The following is a 25207-nucleotide window of genomic DNA, read 5'->3' on the forward strand; positions in this document are numbered from 1 at the left end:
TCTGTTTGGGGAAAAATGTGCATTTGCTGGGTAAGGGAGGGGGGATTCCGGAACCCAGGAAATCCCACCTAGATCCAGCCCTAGGTCAGCCCCTCTTTCTCTTCACAAGGGGGTTCCATGTCAGGGCCTGTCTGGTCATACTTGGCGCTGATTGTCTTAGCAGGTGCCCAATTCTACACACACACACCGCCCCCAATCCCAATCTTCATGTGCAGAGTGAGAATTAGTTGCTGAATTAATTATGCTAATTGACAGTGATTGACAGTGATAAAACAAATTCAACTCTGCACATGCAGGAAACAGCTAGGCTGAAGATTCGTGGTATGTGTGTAAGTAGGAGGATGCTCAAACCCCATTTCAAAGCCTCAACAGACGTAGGGTGATTTTACAAAATGGTCAGCAGAGGAAGGTGAAGGCAGACCTTTCATGGAGTTGTGACTTTGCTGAATGTTCACTACTAGGCTGTAAGTTTCTTCAGCTATTCTTTCTACTCTGTGGGTTGCTGTCACTTTATTTGGTTTGTGTCAGTGGTTTCATTCGTTGCTGCTGAATCAGTGAGCCTGCCGTTTCTAACATGTATTTTATTGTAACATCAGTGAAGAGGTGACTGTGCACTGATCCTTTGTATCCGACTAGGTCAGACTGTGCACTGATCCTTTGTATCCGACTACTCTTGTTGTATGTGCATACAGTGGTACCCGTGATGACAGGACACCCTTGGGACCTGCAGCCAAGTGTCCCTACATTGCAGGTGGCCTGTCATGACAGGTATACTTTGGTGAAAATAATAGACTAAGGGACAAGAGAGGTGTCCTATCTTGGGAGGTGTCCTCTTATCGGAGGGGCATCACATCCAAGATAGCACAAAAAAACTACTTTTGTTGAATGTCAATAACTTAGATTATTATTGTCATGGTTTTTGTTGAATGTGTCTAATTTCATTATCACTGTCATGGTTTTTTTTAATGTGCATAACTTTGATCATTATTGTCATGGTTTTTGTTGAATGTGCATAACTTTGATCATTATATGGTTTTTGTTGAATGTGCATAACTTTGATCATTATTGTCATGGTTTTTGACTCACATGCGAAGCAAAAGTGAGTCTATGTACTCACCCGAGTCGTCCGTCCGGACGTCCGTCCGTCCGGAAAACTTTAACGTTGGATATTTCTTGGACACTATTCAGTCTATCAGTACCAAATTTGGCAAGATGGTGTATGATGACAAGGCCCCAAAAAACATACATAGCATCTTGACCTTGCTTCAAGGTCAAGGTCGCAGGGGCCATAAATGTTGCCTAAAAAACAGCTATTTTTCATATTTTTCCCATTTTCTCTGAAGTTTTTGAGATTCAATACCTCAACTATAAATGATATATAGGGCAAAGTAAGCCCCATCTTTTGATACCAGTTTGGTTTACCTTGCTTCAAGGTCAAGGTCACAGGAGCTCTTCAAAGTTGGATTGTATACATATTTTGAAGTGACCTTGACCCTGAACTATGGAAGATAACTGTTTCAAACTTAAAAATTATGTGGGGCACATGTTATGCTTTCATCATGAGACACATTCGGTCACATATGATCAAGGTCAAGGTCACTTTGACCCTTATGAAATGTGACCAAAATAAGGTAGTGAACCACTAAAAGTGACCATATCTCATGGTAGAAAGAGCCAATAAGTACCATTGTACTTCCTATGTCTTGAATTAACAGCTTTGTGTTGCATGACCTTGGATGACCTTGACCTTGGGTCAAGGTCACATGTATTTTGGTAGGAAAAATGTGTAAAGCATGCGAGTCGTATGGGCTTTGCCCTTCTTGTTGTTGAATGTGCATAACTTTGATCATTATTGTCATGGTTTTTGTTGAATGTGAATAACTTTGATTATTATTGTTATGGTTTTTGTTGAATGTGTCTAATTTTGATTAATATTGTCATGATTTTTGTTGAATGTGCATAACTTTGATGATTATTGTCATGTTTGTGTATTTTATTACCTTTTGGTGAATGAGAATATGAGTAATGTCAGGGCTCCCCACAGACGCTGCACCTGGGGGGTCCTGCAGGCATGGGAATTGTCCGCCGAATGGCGGATTTCCGCCGATTTTTTTTTTTTGTTCCGCCGAAAATGCAAAAGTGTCCGCCGAAAAAATAAAGGGGGGAGGCACACAAAAAAAGCACCGGTTACTTTGGCCTTTGCGCAAAAGCCCGCGAAAACTTTCCGTACTTTGTTCACGCACTGCTACCGCCCGCCTCAGTTATTGAACTATTATGTTTGAAAGTAAACCAGATTGCACAGATTGTGTTACAAGTTACATTTTCCTGTTTGTCTCAACAGATACATTTTTTTTACAAATTTAAACCATATATAATACATGTAAGCAAAATTTGGTACATTTTTGTACTAAAAACTCTGATTCTAAAAACAGAATTTAATGGCAAACTTGGAGCTCAGATGACACCAGATTGCACCATCTGGGTTCTTTGGAGAAAATTTTTTTCCGGGGGGGCATGCCCCCGGACCCCCCTAGTAAGGCTAGGCGCTTTGCGCCGTCGACTTGACGCTTCGCGTCTTCAGTTATAAATTTTCCGCCTTTTTTACAATTTTCAATTCCCATGCCTGGTCCTGGGACCCCAAGGACTCCACACTTTAATGTTTAATGTATAAGGGTTCTTTGAACCCCTCAGTGGAACTTTTAGTATCTGATGATCAGCTGGTTTAATCTTGCGTTCCGGGGGCACATTCCTTTCAACTCATCATCGCTGGAGCTCTTTTGAAACTTCTCTGAGATTAAATATGATGGTAAAATGAGTGATTGGATGGTACATTTTATTTGTATAGGTACAGATCTGGCAGAACATCTGAAATCATTATCAATATTTCGCACAGTAACAGATATGTATAGTGAGCCCCAGAACCCGCGCTTATCAGGTTAAGGCTGTCGCAGGACCCCTTTCACGAATTTCTGGTACTTTATGGGGGTGGGGGGGGGGGGGGACTTTTAGTGCATGCAGAATACAGGGGGGGGGGGGGGGGACTTTCAGTGCATGCAGAATACAGGGGCGCACAGTTTGAGGAGCCCTGCATGCATTGTTTTCAAATGATATTAAAACATCGTCTGGTCAAGGTCCACTATTGTTCTGGTCACTACACTGTGTTCATGTAGCGTTTAACACTGCAACGTACGTGTCCAACAAGTGAGGGGGAAGACACATGTTGCTATAACCGTCAGTGTTGATAACCCACTTCTTCCCTGAATTAATTATCAGTGGTTTTGTCAAAATAGTTACTGTTTTTGTTCCTGTTCCGTTGTGTGTTAATGTCTGTGTTCCGATTGTGTGGTCTTGTGTGTTTCATGCGATATACACCCCCCGCGGGTTAGGGGGAGTCCCATATTGGTTAAGACGAGAAAGAATTTACCTGATGCTCCCCAGCATGTCGTAAGAGGCGACTAACGGATTCTGTTTCTCCTTTTACCCTTGTTAAGTGTTTCTTGTATAGAATATAGTTAATTTTTGTAAAGACTTTAGTCAAGCAGTATGTAAGAAATGTTAAGTCCTTTGTACTGGAAACTTGCATTCTCCCAGTAAGGTCATATATTGTACTGTACATTGCAAGCCCCTGGAGCAAATTCTTGATTAGTGCTTTTGTGAACAAGAAATAATTGACAAGTGGCTCTATCCCATCTTCCCCCTTCCCCCGTCACAATATAACCTTCGTGGTTGAAAACAACGCTCAACACCAAATAAAGAAAAGAAAGAATGCGATATACACTTGAATTGTGGGCAATAACAGTACACATGATAGGTGTATGGTCATTGTTTGAGGAACGTTTAATTATGAAAAAACAGAACATTCACAAGTACATCCCCCCCCCCCCCCCCTCCCCCAGTTACTTCCACAGCCTGTAAAAAAAAAAACCAGAGTTATATCCGCAGCCTATAAAACCCCTTCAGAGTTACTCCCAGGAATTGTCTGGTACATGTTGTGCTTTGTGGATGTGTGTACTCTGCTTCCATTGTTATGTCGGACTCATTTTATTGAAGATTTCTACCAAAGGATTGCTGCACAAAGTGTGTGTTTTATACATCTTGCATCATGTTTCTTGTTTCTGTTTCAATTGTTTTAACTTTAACCATATTACTGAGTCACAATACCTGTTTTCGTAAATGATTGTACCCCTGTGTGTACACAAGAGAATGAACACTGTATGTAACTGTTCAAACCAGGATCAGGAACAGTGAGTTGAGTTGGTTGTTTCTCCGAACAGTTCATTTTTGTTGACACAAATAAAATGTGAAAATATGTTTGTGTTTGTGTGCATCTGTGTATGTTTGCATGACTGCCAGTATGAGTCAACTATAAAAACAAAATTCACACACACGTATACACACACACACACACTCAAATTGGTATTCTAAAAGCCCGTCCAGACACTCCCGGCCGACCCTGTCCACATTTGACTTATGCTCAAAACGGCCCACGTGGGAGCGCCGCAGCGTGCTATGATCGCGAAGCGTTATTTGCAGAAGAATAGCGCGTGTTCTAATTTCTATGACACAGACATAGAACGACGGAAATTTGACCAATCAGAGCAAACCAGAGCGATGACGTCAGCCGCTCGCGGCGCAGCAGTCGAATGCAACTGAACCTTCTTGTCAGCTGACCCGCTCCACTGATACCGCGTTGTGAAAAGAATCGTCGATGTGTGGCCACTCGGCAAATCCCGCGCGACGCACAAAACGGCCTGCGGCGCATAGAGCGTAAAACGGCGGCCAAGTCTGGACAGGGCTTTACACCCATGCACACGCACACACGTACACACAAAGTGGTATTATTTACAGAACAGAACCAGTAGGTATTATTTCTCTGTCTCTTCTCCAAAGCCCACAGGCACACACTGGATCAAACAGTCCAGTCCCCACACAAGCAGGTCATAGTCAGCCTCTCCTTCCATTTCTCTCACTCGCTGTCTCCACCTCTCCCACACTGCACGCAGTCTTCGTGCCTCCAGTTTCTCCCCATCAATATCTACAACGTCCAACAGTCTGAACGGCAAACCGTCAACACTTGCACCTCCGCTCGCCTCGCCAGACAAATTCAGGTCAAGTTTTCGCACTGTTCCCTTCTCGATGAAGAGTTGAATCCTCAGCGAGTGATGAGAGTGCCCAGTGTTGGATTGTGGGAAGGACTTAGTGAAAATGCGAGTGATGGAAAAGGCTGGAGTCATGCCGAACACCCAATCCCACGATCGTAAGCGACGCTGTATGGATCCAACACCTGGAAATTGGGATTCATCCGTGGGGTCCACCGTGGTTATTTCCTGAAAACACCAAAAGTAACGTTACTTGTTTTCCTGAAAACACACCAAAAGTAACGTTACTTGTTTTCCTGAAAACACACCAAAAGTAACGTTACTTGTTTTCCTGAAAACACACCAAAAGTAACATTACTTGTTTTCCTGAAAACACACCAAGAGTAACGTTACTTGTTTTCCCATCTTATGGGTACGGTCGCTTGATTGTTACTCGCATGGGTGTTACTGGGAAAAATCAAAAAACCTGAAAGGCAGGGGTCCAAAATGCTCAAGTTTGAAAGAAAGTTTCTGGACACCGACGAAACCAAATCATAATAAGCAAGATGGCGGCAAATCCAAGGGAGCGAACCGAGAAAGCACGCGAACCGGTGTCAAAAGTCGGATCGGAACCGCTGCTCGTTATTTCAACTTAGCAAAACGAAGCTTTTTTTTTTTTTTGAAAACCCGGAAAACCGGAATTTCCGGCTTCAGATTTTTTCAAAAACCGGAAATCCGGCAAAAGCCGGAAGAGTAACACCCATGCACTCGTGAGTGTGCTAGCAAGTTTACAAACGGGTCATCTAATATGTATTTGTCATTCTGTGTGTGCGTCACTTTTGTCTACACTACACAAACAGCAATGTTGTAATGAATACTTCCAAATAGTTGCCTTACGGTCGCTCATTACCCGTCAGTGTGCTAGCCAGTTTACAAACAGGTCATCTGATATGTATCTGTCATTCTGTGTGTGTATATCTGCGCTGCATGCTGTCAAAACTACACAAACGGCAATTTTGCAATGAATATTTTCCAAATGTTGTGTGTGTGTTCATGCCACTCTGCATTGGTCGGGAAGAGTTACAAATGAGTTACCACACTTAGAGAACTTCTTCCTCCCCTGACCTAACCAGTTTTCTAACCGTGTGCCAGCGAGTCAACACCTTGTCTATTGACAATCTGAATGCACACACCTTGCCGTTGTCTTCCTGCATGAAGTGTTGACCTATGACCTTGATCAGCATGTCAAAGGTCATGTCAGGCGCATCCTCCTTCAGATTCTTGACGGGGGAGGGAACACTTCGCGTGGCCTTGCTGTCTACTCCCAGCTGCGAAAACCAACCAAGTGACAAAGAGAGTGTTAAAAGCAAAGAGAGTGACAAAGAGAGTGTTAAAAGCAAAGAGAGTGACAAAGAGAGTGTTAAAAGCAAAGAGAGTGACAAAGAGAGTGTTAAAAGCAAAGAGAGTGACAAAGAGAGTGTTAAAACCAAAGAGAGTGTTAAAAGCAAAGAAAGTGACAAAGAGAGTGTTAAAAACAAAGAAAGTGACAAAGAGAGTGTTAAAAACAAAGAAAGTGACAAAGAGAGTGTTAAAAGCAAAGAAAGTGACAAAGAGCTACCAACCAAGTGACAAAGAGAGTGTTAAAAACAAAGAGAGTGTTAAAAGCAAAGAAAGTGACAAAGAGAGTGTTAAAAGCAAAGAAAGTGACAAAGAGAGTGTTAAAAGCAAAGAAAGTGACAAAGAGACTGTTAAAAGCAAAGAAAGTGACAAAGAGAGTGTTAAAAGCAAAGAAAGTGACAAAGAGAGTGTTAAAAACAAAGAAAGTGACAAAGAGAGTGTTAAAAGCAAAGAAAGTGACAAAGAGAGTGTTAAAAGCAAAGAGAGTGTTAAAAGCAAAGAGAGTGTTAAAAGCAAAGAAAGTGACAAAGACAGTGTTAAAAGCAAAGAAAGTGACAAAGAGAGTGTTAAAGGTACTGAACTAGTCAAATCCAGGTGCACGGAGCCCCTGGGGCTTTTAGTCATACCTCAGGCAGCTATCCGTTAGAAGAACTACCAAGTTTCATTGACTTGCACCCAAAGAGTCAAAAACTGCGATTTTTTTTAACGAATTAATTTCGGACTCTGTCCCGGCTGGTCTTGACCTATTTTTGGATCTAAATTTAGATCAGGTAGATCACATCATGCACAAAAAGACACGTCACTAGTGGCAAACTATACTCACGGAATAAAATAACTTAACATGTTTTAAAATTAATATCTCAAAATCGGAAAAAGTTGCAGGAGAGCGGGGTGGTACGATCATAGAACCATCAATTCCTGAGAAGAGGAAAAAAACCGGAATGTTCTCGGTTGCTTAGTTTTTTCACAATTGGTCCTCAAAGACGCATGGTGTCATTTTGGAGTTTACTAGACTGACGCTTGCCGACGTTGCCGACAGCCATTGCACGCTGTGTGTGCTGTGACTCTCGGGGCACGTCTACCCGTACTTGAAACCTGCAAAAGGTCTGCTGCTGATCCACGAATATTGCATGAAAGTACTGCCTTTGGTTTGTCCGTTTGTTTGTGAGTGAGAACAACTCACTAAAATGTTTCTTTCTCTTTGCCCAAAACTGTCCACTCTGTCTTTATCTTTCACCATGCCACGAACGTGTGTGAACGATAGACTCGTCGCAATAGGGATGTTGAGAGGAGGGATGACTTATACTGATGTTGCTAGGAGATTTGGAGTGACCAGGCAATCAGTTGCCTTGTGGCGAAGAAGGTACCAGCAAAACAACGGTAACGTTCAAGACCTGCCTCGCCAAGGACGGCCCCGTGTCACCAATCCTCAGCAAGACCGCTTCATTAGCTAGGGTGCAGCATCTGCGTAATCAATTCCACCCGGCTACTGTTACTGCCAGAACCATCCCAGGACTTCGCCGCATCTGCCCCCGCGCCTGCGATCAACCAGTGCACGCACAGTGCTGTCAAACACACAGTGCTAAGTTTGTAAACTCCAAAATGACATCATGCGTCTTTGAGCTCAAATTGCAAAAAAACGGAACAAGCCAGACTATTCCGGTTGTTTGCCCATAATGAGCAATTGAACAAGCTTTACGTTGGTACAAAACTCACTCCTGTAACTTTTTCCGATTTTGAGATATTAAATTTTAAACAATGTTAAGTTATTTTATTCCGTGAGTATATGTCAGACATCATCATGAGTTTGTGTAAAACAAAATGGAGGCCGGAATCACTCAGTTGAATCGAACTCCGACCAAACACCACTATGAAAACTAGGTTAATTTATGCACTCGCGTGAACAAGAAACTGTCGAGCTTCACAGATGTCGTCGTTGTGTAGTTTTGGGTTTGTTTTACTACCATAGGAGGATTTTTAAACTGTAAATGCACTCAGCTGCGAGCTGCACTGTGCCTTTAAAAGCAAAGAAAGTGACAAAGAGAGTGTTAAAAGCAAAGAAAGTGACAAAGAGAGTGTTAAAAACAAAGAAAGTGACAGTGTTAAAAGCAAAGAAAGTGACAAAGAGAACAAAGAAAGTGACAAAGAGAGTGTTAAAAACAAAGAAAGTGACAGTGTTAAAAGCAAAGAAAGTGACAGAAGTTTCAGAACAAAAAAGGCAGAAAAAAAAAGGCCTTGAAACTACAGAAAGTGACAAAACAAATCTTTCCTTATCCAAGAACTATTCTCTGCAGGAACGATAGTGCTGCTTTCTATTGAAGTTTATGCCACTTTAGCAGGTCACAGAAATCAAACACACACACACACACACACACATATACACACACATTCAAACACATAAACATATTCACACAAACACATACGAATACACACACACATGCACATACACACACACACATTCACACACACAGCATTACACCCTCATATAGTACAAATCAGATCAATCAGATCAGTCAGGTCAGTCCGGTCAGTCCGGTCAGTCCGGTCAGTCAGGTCAGTCCGGTCAGTCCGGTCAGTCCAGTCCAGTCCAGTCCAGTCCAGTCCAGTCTCTCTCTCTCTCTCTCTCTCTCTCTCTCTCTCTCTCTCTCTCTCTCTCTCTCTCTCTCTCTCTCTCATGTTGTCTCACCAAAGGACACAGCAGAATAGAGGACAGCGTGTCTTTATCCACGTGGAACACGAGGGTGAAGTGATGGTACGTGCGGTTTCCACCAAGTTTAGATGCCGTGCCGGAAACCTGAAAGACCAGACAGAGAGACCGCACTGCTAATGTTCCTTGCCAGATGTCAGACGGTGGGTCTGTCACACTCTCGCACTTCACTATACATATACGCTATGTTACATGTCAAATCCTTTATAACTCTAGAGACATCCTGCTTGCTGCCGCGCGAGCCGAGAAAATGTTCGCTCTTTATCTTCACTGCGCTGGCTGCAAAACCCCTCCGCACGGAGGTGTTTTCAGACATCATACACAGGGTGTGTGAGGAAGGAACTAGCTGTACCTTTGAAGGGGTTCAAGCAAAACTATTAACCATAATGTATTTATGATTACAAAGGATAAACAAGAGTAAGTATGAGGATGTATGTGAGGGTGCAGGTGTGGATATGTGTCGTTTGGTGTTATGTGTGTATTGATGTGTACTTTTATGTGTCGTTTGGTGTTATGTGTGTATTGATGTGTACTTTTATGTGTTGTTTGGTGTTATGTGTGTATTGATGTGTACTTTTATGTGTCGTTTGGTGTTATGTGTGTATTGATGTGTACTTTTATGTGTCGTTTGGTGTTATGTGTGTATTGATGTGTACTTTTATGTGTCGTTTGGTGTTATGTGTGTATTGATGTGTACTTTTATGTGTCTATATGTTGTGAGAGTGTGTTTTTATGTGATGTTATTTTGTACACGGGCCAACAGAAAAATTTCTGTTTGTTGCATTCAGATAATAAAGTTTTATTGAATTGAATTGAATTGAATATTGCACTGCAATTCAATAAAGCTGGCGTTCAGAGCTGGTGAGCAGTGAATGTGTCATTTCTTTGTTGATTTATCTTTATTCTGTCTACCTTTGTACTGAAACACAATATCCTTGAGTTACTTTATAGGTACAAGAGCATGATCCATGGCTTCTCCTGAATTATAAGCCAACGATAGTAAAGTTGTCATCAATACAACATTTGAAAGGCTGCTCGGAACAAAATCAGGCATAGCATTAATTCTTGGATTATTAAACTCAAAATGAAATTCAAAAAGTATATCATATTCTAATTCATACTTTTCCCTTGATGCAACATTTTTCATATAATTCTATGTACAAGTTGTCATTCAACATTACAAAAATAAAACATTTCTACTGTTCTCACTTTGTACACACCATCCAGCACAAGGTCATCGCGGCAATTGAGGTCAAGGTCAAGATCCCACTGTGAGGTCAAGGCTGCCACAACCAATGAGAGGTTCTTCCTGCGGTCATAGCGACTGCGGTGCTTCAGAAAGGACAGGTTGAGATTCCCTGAGGTAAAGACAAAAGGATTTCAAATATTATATATGGTGACACTATTATAGCGCAGAAACAAAGAAAACTGCTCTCGCCTTGAACAGGGAATTAACGTACAGTTACAGCACACAATATGATAATTGGTCAGCCTTGTGGTCAACCTTGTGGTCAGCCTTGTGGTCAACCTTATGGTCAGCCTTGTGGTCAGCCTTATGGTCAACCTTGTGGTCAGCCTTATGGTCAACCTTGTGGTCAACCTTGTGGTCAGCCTTGTGGTCAGCCTTGTGGTCAGCCTTGTGGTCAGCCTTATGGTCAGCCTTATGGTCAGCCTTGTGGTCAGCCTTATGGTCAGCCTTGTGGTCAGCCTTATGGTCAGCCTTATGGTCAGCCTTATGGTCAGCCTTATGGTCAGCCTTGTGGTCAGCCTTATGGTCAGCCTTGTGGTCAGCCTTATGGTCAGCCTTGTGGTCAGCCTTGTGGTCAGCCTTATGGTCAGCCTTGTGGTCAGCCTTATGGTCAGCCTTGTGGTCAACCTTGTGGTCAGCCTTGTGGTCAGCCTTGTGGTCAGCCTTGTGGTTATTTTGTTTTATCATGTGACAGAGGTTGGACTTCCCTGGAGAAAACTTGAAAGGATCACAGACCATCGATCACTACAAAAACACCTGACCATTGTTTCTGTTTTATTTATAAAAAGCACATCATTTACATGGTCACTGGTTATAGCTCTGAGAAATGGGGAGAAATGTGTGACAGGGGAGGCTACCGCTCCTTTCACAGCAGACTCTGCACCCGAGTTGTTCGCCTTTAAGTCAACACCGGTTGATTGTGGAATTCTGTTTGTGATGGGGTCTGGTGGTTTCCGATTGTCTGTATGTTCAGGAAAACCTTCGGGTTTGCATAACAGTTTTTATAGGGCTAAGAAATTAGCCCTAACATTTTCAATCCTGTTTGATTGCACTTCGCCTCCCGAGGTGATCGTAGTGTTACGGCACTCGGTTACACTTGGCCTCCCGAGGTGATCGTAGTGTTACGGCACTCGGTTACACTTGGCCTCCCGAGGTGATCGTAGTGTTACGGCACTCGGTTACACTTGGCCTCCCGAGGTGATCGTAGTGTTACGGCACTCGGTTACACTTGGCCTCCCGAGGTGATCGTAGTGTTACGGCACTCGGTTACACTTGGCCTCCCGAGGTGATCGTAGTGTTACGGCACTCGGTTACACTTGGCCTCCCGAGGTGATCGTAGTGTTACGGCACTCGGTTACACTTGGCCTCCCGAGGTGATCGTAGTGTTACGGCACTCGGTTACACTTGGCCTCCCGAGGTGATCGTAGTGTTACGGCACTCGGTTACACTTGGCCTCCCGAGGTGATCGTAGTGTTACGGCACTCGGTTACACTTGGCCTCCCGAGGTGATCGTAGTGTTACGGCACTCGGTTACACTTGGCCTCCCGAGGTGATCGTAGTGTTACGGCACTCGGTTACACTTGGCCTCCCGAGGTGATCGTAGTGTTACGGCACTCGGTTACACTTCGCCTCCCGAGGTGATCGTAGTGTTATGGCACTCGGTTACACTTGGCCTCCCGAGGTGATCGTAGTGTTACGGCACTCGGTTACAAATGAAAAACACAGAATCAAGAATCCTCTCTCTCTCTCTCCTTATCTAATGATAGGTGCCTGCATGACTGTGTACAGTGTGACGAATCATGTCAATATTTGCACACTTGAGCCACTATAATCAGCCATACCTTGGTCATGGTACACAGTGCCCCCTCCACTGCTGCGCCGAGCCAGTGACATCCCGCGCTTCACCGCTTCCCCCACGTTGCACTCCAGCCACGGGTTCTGGTGTCGGCCAATCACGACGGACGGACCATTCTTCCACATCAGTAGATAGTCTGTGGTCGCCATGTCCAGGTTTTCATACAACCATTCTTCCAGAGCCAGATTGTGAAAAATGTTCTGTGACGACGAAACATACACTACCTTCCTTGTTTTATTTGCGATAGATGCTGAAACGTGTCTGATTGCCAGCTCTGTGCCAGCTGTAGAACAAACGGTGTTCTTTGGATACTGTCTGAGCAGCAACTGAACTGCAAGTTTCATGGTGCTAAATCTCCGTAAAAGCATGATTCAGGAAATGCTTTGTAAGATCTTTGGAGTGTAATTGAATTCAACAATATTTCAGAAGTTATCCTCAACCTAGCTGATTTCTATCAAGCTGGCCTGGGCTTTTCATGGTGACTTGGTGATGGGCCGGTCATCCTGCATAAGTTCTGGTCATCTGTTTTTTCATTCATCCCTGGAAAACAGGAAGCACATTCAACCGGTGATTAGATACACACAAGATAGAGATCCGAAGGACAGATCCCTGCTCAATGGCATTCAACAAGAAAATGTGGTGCATTAGATTTCTCATGGGTGCTTGTCAAATGTGAAACTACAGCCTCAATATCTTCTTTTTTTTTTTTTTTTTTTTAGCAAAGCAATATTCAAGCAAATGATGGGAAAAAATGTAATGTCACCTCACCAATAAAATTGCTCAGACCAGACTCAAGGCGCATCTATAACATGGTATATTATGCAGTCGTGCTTTCACCTTTATATATGGCACATTTAGTTTTGAACTCAGCAGGGTGCTAGGAAGTAGGTAAATAAAATATGTGTGTGTGTGTGCATGTGAATGAGAGTGTGTATATGTGTATGTGTGTGTGTGTGTGTGTGTGTGTGTGCGTGTGTGCGTGTGTGTGTGTGTGTGTGTGTGTGTGTGTGTGTGTGTCTGTCTATCTGTCTGTCTGTCTGTGTGCTTGTGCGTGGCTCAAAATCATTCGCTTACTTGCCATGTGGTTTGAGTTCCTACTTTCGACATCTCACCTTGAGAAAACTTTGGTGCGAGACTTACCGCCCTTGAATAGAAATTGGAACGGAAATTGTCCCTTCAAACTAATTTAACACGCTCACACAAAATACAATAACTTGCATATTTACTGATATATTAAATTTGTATGAACTGACTTAAGTCAATCCAATTTTGATAGTATTTTAATTATTTTCTTCTTCCGGATAGCAGGCTAAGCAAAAAGATGGATCAAAACTGCCAAAATGGCGACCTCCATGGGATCGTTTGAGGCCTGGCTGACAGAAAAGCTGACCTCCCTGAGCCCAGAATTTGACACAGATGTCTTCGTGTCCTACATCATTAGCATGCTTGACGACACAGATAGCGCTGCAGAGGAGACAGCAGAGGGCATAGAAGAGTTTCTTTCGCAAGTTCTGGTAACCCATACTCTCTCTCTCTCTCTCTCTCTCTCTCTCTCTCTCTCTCTCTCTCTCTCTCTCTCTCTCTCTCTCTCTCTCTCTCTCTACTCTCTCTCTCTCTCTCTCTCTCTCTCTCTCTCTCTCTCTCTCTCTCTCTCTCTTAAAAAGTTAATTATGTAAAATGTCATGTATACAGGCAGATATAGTTGAACACTTGAATTCGCGCACTCAAATGTGCATCACACACACACACACGCACACACACACTTGCACACACGTACACAGCTTAACAACGTGAGTGCTACAAAAAAAGTTCGAAGTGGATTCACAGCGTGCGACGCGTTGTGCAGCTGTGCAGCGTTGCGATTTACAACGCGCGGCGCTACGAGCTAGGAGCGTTGCGATTCACGACGCGCGATGTATTCTGCTGATACATTTCCTTCACAATCGCAAAGTTTACAACAGCTACATCTATCTGATCTATTGAGGTCTAACGAATGACGTCTCACAACGTGCGTGGTCGTCCTTGGCGGTCAAGAAAGCCGCCGCGATCATTGCGCAGACAACACTTCTAGACCGCCAATATTTTTTGTGAGCATCGTGCTCCACATAAATCGGCCGGAAACAAAGCAATTGGGAAACCTGGATTTGAGAAATAAAACTGTCAATAAAATGAAAAACAGAGCTCCATTCTCTCTCTCTCACCATATATATATCGTTGCGCCGATCTAAAAACGTGCCTAAGTTCCGGCCTTGAATACTTGGCAGTTATATCACTACATGTTGTTGCAATGGCTTCTATCTATCTATATATCTATACGGCTTGTGTGTGTCTGTCTGTCTGTCTTTCTGTCTGTTCGCTATGCACGGCCAAAGTTCTCGATGGATCTGCTTCAAAATGGGTGGGCATATTCAGGTAGACCCAGGACACAATCTGGTCGATGAAAATTTTCAACACGTGCTCTCAGCGCACAGCGCTGAACCGATTTTGGTTTTTATGGTTTTTCTGTACATCCATTCCCAGTAACTCTTCCTTATCTTCTCCAGTGTTTTGCGCGTTTATCTCCCTTCCTTCATGTGGCGTCAATCGCGTACCGTGCGCCACTCACCCGGCAAAGCCGGGCGAAGCCGGCGTTCGGCTCTACTTCTTCCCGGCGAAGCCGGGTATCCGGGGATACCCAGCGAAGCGGGTAATCATCTAGTCTACTATATATATGCAAAGGAGCTGAGTTTTTAAACTGGGATGACGTTTTTAAAAAAGTATCTGAGTACAGTGCCGCGGAACTGTTAATCGGCGTCACACCAGACACTAACACTTCAGCAGCCATTTTGGAATTCGCGCTTGAGCAGATCGTTTTTTTCAGGTTTTTTTTCTCCGGTTGATTAGAACGCGTATACATATATATATTCAGGCTGCAGAAAGTGCAATTTTGTAGTCTTGCAGCCCTGAAGTTGCTTTTGAGTGTCCAAAGAAAGAGTGTAAAGGTTCTTAGGATTACATCGGGCACACAAATACGCAATTTTTCTTGTTTTTCTGGTTGATTTTGAACACATGCGCAGATCGTTTTTTCGAGTGTTTTTTCCTCCTCTTTCGGTTTCCTTCTTCATTCCATGTAAGCGCTGGAACTGTTAACTGGTGTATAGATTCACTTGAGATAATTTATTATTTATTATTCTCTTTATTTATAATATAATAGAGGTAGGTGCAATCAATTGTTGTTCAAAATGTTGCTGATAATCATACATACACCAAAAATAAAGCGCGTCAACAATCTGCGCTGGTGAGAGCAATAGCCGCGCTCTGGGAATCGCTGCTCTGCACAACGCGCCGCGCTCTGTGAATCGCCGCGCTGCATAGCGCGCCGCGCTCTATGAATCGTTTTTACCCCGCCATTTAGGCAGCCATACGCCGCTTTCGGAGGAAGCATGCTGGGTATTTTTGTGTTTCTATAACTCACCGAACTCTGACATGGATTACAGGATCTTTTTCGTGCACTTGGTCTTGTGCTTGTGTGTACACACGGGGGTGTTCGGACACCGAGGAGAGTCTGCACGCAAAGTTGACTCTGAGAAATAAATCTCTCGCCGAACGTGGGGACGAACTCACGCTGACAGCGGCCAATTGGATACAAATCCAGCGCGCTACCGACTGAGCTACATCCCCGCCCATAGCCTAGGGATGACAAACAACACCTTTATTATTTGTGAACTGTGTGAACAGGATGGAGAAGGAAGCAAAGCGGCCAGCCAAGAGATTGTTGACCAGTGGAATGTTTACAACGGAGAGGCGCTGGCCGCTGCTGCCGGGGCTGTAAAGAAGGGTAAGCAGACCTGGGAACCCATACGATTTCGCCGTGTTTTGTACGCATGATTGTCTAGAATACGATCATTACGTTCGATAGAAAACAATACGACGAGAAAAACTCCTAAGACTTTTTTTCTCTCTCTTTTATTGATTTAACAACTTTATAACTCTGCATTTGTTCAAAGATTTAAAGCTTTTGTCATTACACATTGAAAAAGCATTTATTTTAAATGTATTAGTAAACTTAATCAAAGTTGCAACTGGGTCTTCAGATCTGGGTAAGCTTGTAAAATCTGAAGGCGCTGGCTTCCTCGTCATTTATTTTAAGGTCACGAGAAATTTTTTTTTAAATCAGGTCTTATAAGTACTGTATCACAAAGGGAGTTGTGAAATTGAAAAGCAGGTACAGTTACAGATGCTTTGAGTTTGAGCAGAAATGTAGAACACGTGAGAAATGAGGGTCTTAAACAGAGGGGGATGTTTTTAATCAGGGGGTCTTAAAAAGGATTTTCCACTGTGTTTTGAGATTTGTTTGCTCATTGTATTAAATTATGAGAAATGTGTAGTAAGCTGTGATATCCATGGCAGCCCTGAAAGTCCAAAGAATGGTCCACTAGCCAGAGAGCAAATGTTACTAGCCAAACGAACAAGATTATGTCAGCAACTTAACTCGCATTTGGCGAAATTTGTAAATTAGTAAATGAACATTTCTACTCGCCAGTTACATGTTTCTACTGGCCATGGCGAGTGAAATACTCGCCACTTTCAGGCCTGCATGGTTTGATTGTGTGCAGATGCGGGAGACATGCTGTCGGAGATCATGGTGACGCAGACGCTGGCCACAGTGAAGGAGAAAAGTCTGACGGCGGAGGAGAAGGCCAACAAGCAAGCCATCCTGGCACAGTACTCCACCGTGTCTGAAGGGGACGAGTATCCTTGTGTCTGGCCACTGGGCTTTCTTTTGTCAAACATATAATTATATATCCTATACAGGCCATCCTGGCATGGTACTCCACCGTGTCTGAAGGGGAGGAGTATCCTTGGTTTCTTTTGTCAAACATGTACTGTGGACCCACCCCCCCCTTCTTAACTTTTAAACCCCCATTGACTTCCTCCTCTTTTGGCAATTTGTGTGATTTGTGCATCATGATTGTGTGTGTCTGTGTGACTTTAATGATATGTGTGTGTGTGTGTGTCTGTGCCCCTGTCTGAGTGACTTTAATAATATGATATGAATCACTGTGTGTGTTTGTCTGAGTGACTTTATTTTAATTATATGAATTGTGTCTGTGTGTGTGTGTGTGTCTGAGTGACTTTATTTTAATTATATGAATTGTGTCTGTGTGTGTGTGTCTGTTTGAGCTTTGAATGTCTGTGTGTGTGTGTCTGTTTGAGCTTTGAATGTCTGTGTGTGTGTGTCTGTTTGAGCTTTGAATGTCTGTGTGTGTGTGTCTGTTTGAGCTTTGAATGTCTGTGTGTGTGTGTCTGTTTGAGCTTTGAATGTCTGTGTGTGTGTGTCTGTTTGAGGTTTGAATGTCTGTGTGTGTGTGTCTGTTTGAGCTTTGAATGTCTGTGTGTGTGTGTCTGTTTGAGCTTTGAATGTCTGTGTGTGTGTGTCTGTTTGAGCTTTGAATGTCTGTGTGTGTGTGTCTGTTTGAGCTTTGAATGTCTGTGTGTGTGTGTCTGTTTGAGCTTTGAATATCTGTGGGTTGTAGTTGATGGATGTTACACGTGTAAGTGGGAGTGATGTGTATGCCATACTTGTGTGTGAAACGGAATGCTGTGTACAGTGAATATCCTTGACCAGTGTCAGTTCAGACGTGGAGATTGACGCCCCAGCAGTGTCCACCGCTCACAAAGCAAAGGGAGAGCCGGCCGAATGTATCCTTTCTGCTACTGGTCACAGTCAAACACTACACAACCTTTGCCTTGACATAGGCTATAGCAGTTTTATAGGGCTATTTCTTTTGCCTTGACATAGGCTATAGCAGTTTTATAGGGCTATTTCTTTTGCCTTCACATAGGCTATAGCAGTTTTATAGGGCTATTTCTTTTGTCTTGACATAGGCTATAGCAGTTTTATAGGGCTATTTCCTTTGCCTTCACATAGGCTATAGCAGTTTTATAGGGCTATTTCTTTTGCCTTGACATAGGCTATAGCAGTTTTATAGGGCTATTTCTTTTGCCTTGACATAGGCTATAGCAGTTTTATAGGGCTATTTCTTTTGTCTTGACATAGGCTATAGCAGTTTTATAGGGCTATTTCTTTTGCCTTGACATAGGCTATAGCAGTTTTATAGGGCTATTTCTTTTGCCTTCACATAGGCTATAGCAGTTTTATAGGCTATTTCTTTTGCCTTCACATAGGCTATAGCAGTTTTATAGGGCTATTCCTTTTGCCTTGACATAGGCTATAGCAGTTTTATAGGGCTATTTCTTTTGTCTTGACATAGGCTATTTCAGTTTTATAGGGCTATTTCTTTTGCCTTGACATAGGCTATAGCAGTTTTATAGGGCTATTTCTTTTGCCTTGACATAGGCTATAGCAGTTTTATAGGGCTATTTCTTTTGCCTTCACATAGGCTATAGCAGTTTTATAGGGCTATTTCTTTTGCCTTCACATAGGCTATAGCAGTTTTATAGGGCTATTTCTTTTGCCTTCACATAGGCTATAGCAGTTTTATAGGGCTATTTCTTTTGCCTTGACATAGGCTATAGCAGTTTTATAGGGCTATTTCTTTTGCCTTCACATAGGCTATAGCAGTTTTATAGGGCTATTCCTTTTGCCTTGACATAGGCTATAGCAGTTTTATAGGCTATTCCTTTTGCCTTGACATAGGCTATAGCAGTTTTATAGGGCTATTTCTTTTGCCTTGACATAGGCTATAGCAGTTTTATAGGGCTATTTCTTTTGCCTTGACATAGGCTATAGCAGTTTTATAGGCTATTTCTTTTGCCTTCACATAGGCTATAGCAGTTTTATAGGGCTATTCCTTTTGCCTTGACATAGGCTATAGCAGTTTTATAGGCTATTCCTTTTGCCTTGACATAGGCTATAGCAGTTTTATAGGGCTATTTCTTTTGCCTTGACATAGGCTATAGCAGTTTTATAGGGCTATTTCTTTTGCCTTGACATAGGCTATAGCAGTTTTATAGGGCTATTTCTTTTGCCTTGACATAGGCTATAGCAGTTTTATAGGGCTATTTCTTTTGCCTTGACATAGGCTATAGCAGTTTTATAGGGCTATTTCTTTTGCCTTGACATAGGCTATAGCAGTTTTATAGGGCTATTTCTTTTGCCTTGACATAGGCTATAGCAGTTTTATAGGGCTATTTCTTTTGCCTTGACATAGGCTATAGCAGTTTTATAGGGCTATTTCTTTTGCCTTGACATAGGCTATAGCAGTTTTATAGGGCTATTTCTTTTGCCTTCACATAGGCTATAGCAGTTTTATAGGGCTATTTCTTTTGCCCAAACTCACTCCTGTTGGACTTGCTTTGCCTCCAAAGAGCGCAAAGAGCATAATTGTAAAGTTATGATGTTGCGCTATATAAATGCTCATTTATTATTATTATTATTATAAAGGTAATTTGAGTGTTTCGTGTACTTGCTTGTAACCCTGTATGTCTACAGCAGAGTGCGACAGAAAACAATTAATGGCCATAGAGCCCGACAGGAAACAATTAATGGCCATAGACTGATAGAGCATAAAAATAGATGGTAACTGTCCTGCAGAAAATATCTTTGGTGTTATGTTTCAAAGATATAATTTCTGAATTTTTTACGAAAAGAATTCTTTTCTTCTTTCCTTGGTTATTTTGAGTGCTGTTGACATCAAATTAAAAAGTATTGGGGGGAAAAAGCATTTTTAGCATTTTTAATTGCAGTTTTGAAAGAGGTTGATAGCAGACAAGTCTTTCTAATTCAATTGAAAAGAGTTTTGATCATATGACTTTTCTTTTTTTGGTGCGACACACAAAACTTTCTGTTTAGAGTTCTGTGCCTCGCAAGCATTAAGATTAAATCATTATTTCTTCTTGTTGAAAAACAAATTTCTCAAACTCATGTTCTCTGCCTCAAATTGAAGAACAGAGTGCAACCCGCCTTTTGAGACCTGATTTTCTCAGATTTTGTTAGGTCTTAAAGGGAGGTTCGGCAGTATTTACATGGGATATTTTCTCAGATTTTGTTAGGTCTACCTCCCGCGGGTTAGGGGGAGTCCCATATTGGTTGGGACGAGAAAGAATTTACCCGATGCTCCCCAGCATGTCGTAAGAGGCGACTAACGGATTCTGTTTCTCCTTTTACCCTTGTTAAAGGCATACTAACGCACTCCCGTGTTTACAAAGTGTAGTTTGCCCACAATCAATGTCAAACGCACCATAAGACCATATAATGACGATACGTCACCATGCGCGGACCATAATACATGCATTACAGCTTGTTCTAGCCTCTGAAAAAGTGAGGATGTCAACAAAGCCGCGGTGTTCTCTCCCTTGCATCTACGTTACATGTGTTGCCAAATCTATAAATAGGACGATCCAGATCAAAATGAAAATTCAAATATCTCAACATTTAAGGGGTCCTAGACCACAATATTTTGCAGGGAACTTAATTTAGTCTGTCTCCAGCTGTTGGTAAAGCAATTAGCGTGTATAGTCATCGAGTACATATGGCTTTAAGTGTTTCTTGTATAGAATATAGTCAATGTTTGTAAAGATTTTAGTCAAGCAGTATGTAAGAAATGTTGTCCTTTGTACTGGAAACTAAGCATTCTCCCAGTAAGGTCATATATTGTACTACGTTGCAAGCCCCTGGAGCAAATTTTTGATTAGTGCTTTTGTGAACAAGAAACAATTGACAAGTGGCTCTATCCCATCACCCCCCTTCCCTCCGTCGCGATATAACCTTGAACGGTTGAAAACGACGTTAAACACCAAATAAAGAAATAAAGAATTTGTTAGGTCTTAAAGGAAGGTTCGGCAGTATTTACATGGGATATTTTCAAAGAGGAAGGCTTTTTTTCTATTTGCTCTTATCTCTGCGCTCACAGTTGTGATTAGCCTTGACTGTGTGTGCAGCATTAATGGCACGAAATGTCAACGCCGCTTCTGTGACTGAGGTGAGTCATTTTTCTTGACGAGACGTTTCTGTAATCCTTGTTGGTTCCTGGTTCATTTATATTACATTCCCCTGTTGGAACCAGAATTTATATTACATTCCCCTGTTGGAACCAGCATTTTCTGTACTTTTCTTCTTTCTTTCTTTTTTTTCTCTTCTTTTTGTTTTAACAGGGGTTTAATTTGAAGACTCTTTTTGACCCCATTGTGTGTGTATCTGCTATATAAATTACTACCATGGGAATCATTCTTCGTTTTGAAAAATTCCTCAGAGACTCGCTTGCCATTCCGGGTAATATTGAGAGTGAGCAAATGTCATCGAAATTAAATATAAAAACATCACTCCTTATATGTTTAACATTGCTCTTTCTGCTTTCAATTCAGATGTGGAACACTGATACTGAGACTCTCTTTTTCAAATCATCGCTTATGCTTTGTTCACTTACACACATCCGCATCGTGTGCGTTCTCTCTGTCCATTGTATAAACACGCACATACAATGCTGGCCTCATTTCTTTCTTTGCGCATCATTACTTTCTCAGTTTCAGACCTGTTTACCCCCAACACTTGACAAGAGTAATGGTAAAGTCAAACAATTGTAATCTGATGACCAAAATAGTAACCTAGTGGTTACAAACGCCAACATTAGCAACACAAACCTAATTTGAAGCACATTTTAAAATCGTAGTCTGGACTCAAATGGAGTATTTTTTCCAAACATCCTAAAAAATAGTCATCAATTTCTCCAAAATAGTAAGGGTAAACATGTCTGCAGTTTGCTTTTTGACTCACATGCGAAGCAAAAGTGAGTCTATGTACTCACCCGAGTCGTCCGTCCGTCCGTCCCCCACGTCCGTCCGTCCCCCACGTCCGTCCGTCCGGACGTCCGTCCGGACTTGCGTCCGGAAAACTTTAACGTTGGATATTTCTTGGACACTATTCAGTCTATCAGTACCAAATTTGGCAAGATGGTGTATGATGACAAGGCCCCAAAAAACATACATAGCATCTTGACCTTGCTTCAGGGTCAAGGTCGCAGGGGCCATAAATGTTGCCTAAAAAACAGCTATTTTTCCCATTTTTCCCATTTTCTCTGAAGTTTTTGAGATTCAATACCTCACCTATATATGATATATATAAGCCCCATCTTTTGATACCAGTTTGGTTTACCTTGCTTCAAGGTCAAGGTCACAGGAGCTCTTCAAAGTTGGATTGTATACATATTTTGAAGTGACCTTGACCCTGAACTATGGAAAATAACTGTTTCAAACTTAAAAATTATGTGGGGCACATGTTATGCTTTCATCATGAGACACATTTGGTCACATATGATCAAGGTCAAGGTCACTTTGACCCTTATGAAATGTGACCAAAATAAGGTAGTGAACCACTAAAAGTGACCATATCTCATGGTAGAAAGAGCCAATAAGCACCATTGTACTTCCTATGTCTTGAATTAACAGCTTTGTGTTGTATGACCTTGGATGACCTTGACCTTGGGTCAAGGTCACATGTATTTTGGTAGGAAAAATGTGTAAAGCAGTTCTTAGTGTATGTCATTGCTAGGTTTAGTTATTTGACCTTGACCCTGAAGGTCAAGGTCATGTAAAGGTCAAGGTCAAGCATGTGAGTCGTATGGGCTTTGCCCTTCTTGTTCCATTTTGTAAGCGTCCACAATTCAGAGACCATTCACAGTAGCATTTACCATCACTGTTTGTCTGGTGTGTATCTTGGTCGTCCCCTGGTGTGTATCTTGGTCGTCCCCTTTGAAGAGCAATAGGTTGGCGTCCTTGTGAATGCTTGGCTTTGTTTATAATTAAATGGCCCCTAAACCTAAACTTTCTTGAATCAAAAAACAAGAATTGTAGGTTATTTGAACGTTTAATTATTGACAAAACAAATCGTTACATTCACAGTATGTTGACCTCATGGTCTTTGAAACCGGCACGGTTGGCCTAGTGGTAAGGCGTTCGCCCCGTGATCGGGAGGTCGTGGGTTCGAACCCCGGCCGGGTCATACCTAAGACTTTAAAATTGGCAATCTAGTGGCTGCTCCGCCTGGCGTCTGGCATTATGGGGTTAGTGCTAGGACTGGTCGGTCCGGTGTCAGAATAATGTGACTGGGTGAGACATGAAGCCTGTGCTGCGACTTCTGTCTTGTGTGTGGCGCACGTTATATGTCAAAGCAGCACCGCCCTGATATGGCCCTTCGTGGTCGGCTGGGCGTTAAGCAAACAAACAAACAAACAAACAAACAAACAAACAATCACATGGTCTTTGAAGTAGACACACAGACAAACACTTATGATAGACTTATGATAGACTTATGATAGACTTAGGATAGACTTAGGATAGACTTAGGATAGACTTAGGATAGACTTATGATAGACTTACGATAGACTTACGATAGACTTACGATAGACTTACGATAGACTTACGATAGACTTATGATAGAAATAAAGAACTTGTCTCAAAATCGTCGATCAGTCTCACTAGCAAACTGCCCGCAATAACCTACAGTTCTTGTTTTTTTATTCTGAATGTTGGAACGCATGCAATCTATCTGTTTTTCTATTTCTAACTTTTCTTGTTTTTGATGGTGCGTGTCCCAGGCACAGCAGGCCCAGCGGGAGCAGCTGAAGGCGGAATCTGACCGTAAGAAGGAGAAGGACAAGCAGGACCGTGAGGCTCAGCGACAGAAGCAACAACAACGCAAGGAGGCCGAGAAGAAACGCACGCAGAAAGGAGAAAAGAGAAGATAACCCTACCGCTGTTAGATAGTAGATGTTGCTACAATTGTGGGTCTGTAAGATAACCCTGCCACTGTTAGATAGTACATGTTGCTACAATTGTGGGTCTGGTCTAGGAAAACGATTTGATGTGGGCATTAACATGTCAGCTGTCAAAGATATATATATATGACTTATTTTGAGGGGGGGGGTGGGGGTGGGGGGTATTCAATGTTTGGCCAGGCTGATGAGAAACCAAGCAGGAGAGCGTAGGAGATAATGCTGTGACTGTTAGGTTTTGGTATTTAGGTTTTGGTATTTGAATGCTGGATGACGTCAGTTTTAGGAATAGGATTTGAAATAGACAGTGGGCGTTTATCGGAGTTGGTGATCTGATCTAGTGACTTTGACACAGCTTCCAAAGGCGAAAAGCAAGACACTTCATGTTCCCAGCGAAGCTGGAGGTATCCCGTGAACGCTATACTGTAATCGATTTGAGAAATGTGCACACCGATTAATACATGATAAAGAAGGATTCGTTGTGCCCGGCTACGTGCTACAGTTGGAGATGGAAGTTCACCAAAACTGGGGACCATACTAACAAAAATACGGTGGGTAAAATAGGCGCCCCCATTTTTTCAGCAAACGCCACCCCAGGCCGCTTTGGACGGGTAGAAATTCCGTAGTTTCCAAGTCTATGGATAAAGCTCGCGTAAGAAGAATACGTCACTGTCGAAAGTCTTTGACGTCAATTAATGCATCATGACGTCATGCCTCCCTGTAGTCTTTCTCTCTCGCGCAGTGTGTGTGTTTGTGTTCATTTTGTGCACATGTGTTAGTGTTACTGTGTGTGTGTGTGTGTGTGTGTGACTTGATGTGTGTGTGTGTGTGTGTGTGCGCGCGCACGCGTGCATGAGTCTGTACTCGTATGTGTGTGGTGTGTGTGTGTATTTGTGTGTGTGTGTGTGTGTGCGTGCGCACGCGTGCATGAGTCTGTACTTGTGTGTGTGTAAGTGTGTGTGTGGGCATAAGTGTATGTGTGTGCGTGTATGTGTGTTTGTTTGTAAAGGTGTGCATGTCCGTCTGTCCATATGTGCGTATGGGTGTGTGTTTTGTGTGTATGAAGTTTTTTGTTAGAGAGTGAGTGAGTGTGTATGTGTGTGTGTGTGTGACTTGGTGTGTGTGTGTGTGTGTGTGTGTGTTTGAGAGAGAGAGAGTGTGTGTGTGGGTGTGTATGTGTGAATGTGTGTGTGCATGAGTTTGTGTGTA

General features: G+C 42.5%; 3 protein-coding genes across 5 annotated transcripts in view; 1 reads left to right on the top strand and 2 right to left on the bottom strand.

Annotated features, from left to right (window-relative positions):
* The window catches only part of LOC138980528 (uncharacterized), a 321773-nt gene that overhangs the window by 183328 nt on the left and 113238 nt on the right, over positions 1-25207 (bottom strand). The window lies entirely within an intron of this gene.
* LOC138980531 (lipoyl amidotransferase LIPT1, mitochondrial-like) lies at positions 4864-13452 on the bottom strand. Of its 2 annotated transcripts, XM_070353423.1 has the most exons (6): positions 13362-13452; positions 12274-12827; positions 10393-10541; positions 9163-9270; positions 6272-6406; positions 4864-5327 (listed from the first exon to the last, which is right to left on the bottom strand). In XM_070353423.1, the coding sequence occupies exons 2-6, from the start codon at positions 12653-12655 to the stop codon at positions 4866-4868; spliced, it is 1236 nt and encodes a 411-aa protein (XP_070209524.1). In that variant the 5' UTR covers positions 12656-12827; positions 13362-13452; the 3' UTR covers positions 4864-4865. The 2 variants fall into 2 exon arrangements, with proteins under 2 accessions (XP_070209524.1, XP_070209525.1); XM_070353424.1 differs by lacking the exon at positions 6272-6406.
* Positions 13605-24380, top strand: LOC138980517 (coiled-coil domain-containing protein 43-like). The gene is made up of 6 exons (XM_070353405.1): positions 13605-13801; positions 16005-16104; positions 16883-17018; positions 17902-17969; positions 21171-21211; positions 23822-24380. Exons 1-6 carry the CDS (start codon positions 13628-13630, stop codon positions 23969-23971), a joined length of 669 nt encoding a protein of 222 aa, XP_070209506.1. The 5' UTR covers positions 13605-13627; the 3' UTR covers positions 23972-24380.

This window comes from Littorina saxatilis, linkage group LG11 (genome assembly GCF_037325665.1).
Source record: "Littorina saxatilis isolate snail1 linkage group LG11, US_GU_Lsax_2.0, whole genome shotgun sequence".
Taxonomy (NCBI): Eukaryota; Metazoa; Mollusca; class Gastropoda; order Littorinimorpha; family Littorinidae; genus Littorina; species Littorina saxatilis.

What these genes read in the sequence shown, in the direction of transcription:
- LOC138980517 (XM_070353405.1), top strand. Translation starts at nt 13,628, where the DNA reads ATGGCGACCTCCATGGGATCGTTTGAGGCCTGGCTGACAGAAAAGCTG. An exon ending in AGTTTCTTTCGCAAGTTCTG is followed by an intron (nt 13,802 to 16,004) that starts GTAACCCATACT and finishes CTGTGTGAACAG; the next exon opens with GATGGAGAAGGAAGCAAAGC. An exon ending in ACGCCGCTTCTGTGACTGAG is followed by an intron (nt 21,212 to 23,821) that starts GTGAGTCATTTT and finishes TGCGTGTCCCAG; the next exon opens with GCACAGCAGGCCCAGCGGGA.
- LOC138980531 (XM_070353423.1), bottom strand. Translation starts at nt 12,655, where the DNA reads ATGCTTTTACGGAGATTTAGCACCATGAAACTTGCAGTTCAGTTGCTG. An exon ending in CACTGTGTACCATGACCAAG is followed by an intron (nt 10,542 to 12,273) that starts GTATGGCTGATT and finishes TCTTTACCTCAG; the next exon opens with GGAATCTCAACCTGTCCTTT. An exon ending in TGCAGGAAGACAACGGCAAG is followed by an intron (nt 5,328 to 6,271) that starts GTGTGTGCATTC and finishes TGGTGTTTTCAG; the next exon opens with GAAATAACCACGGTGGACCC.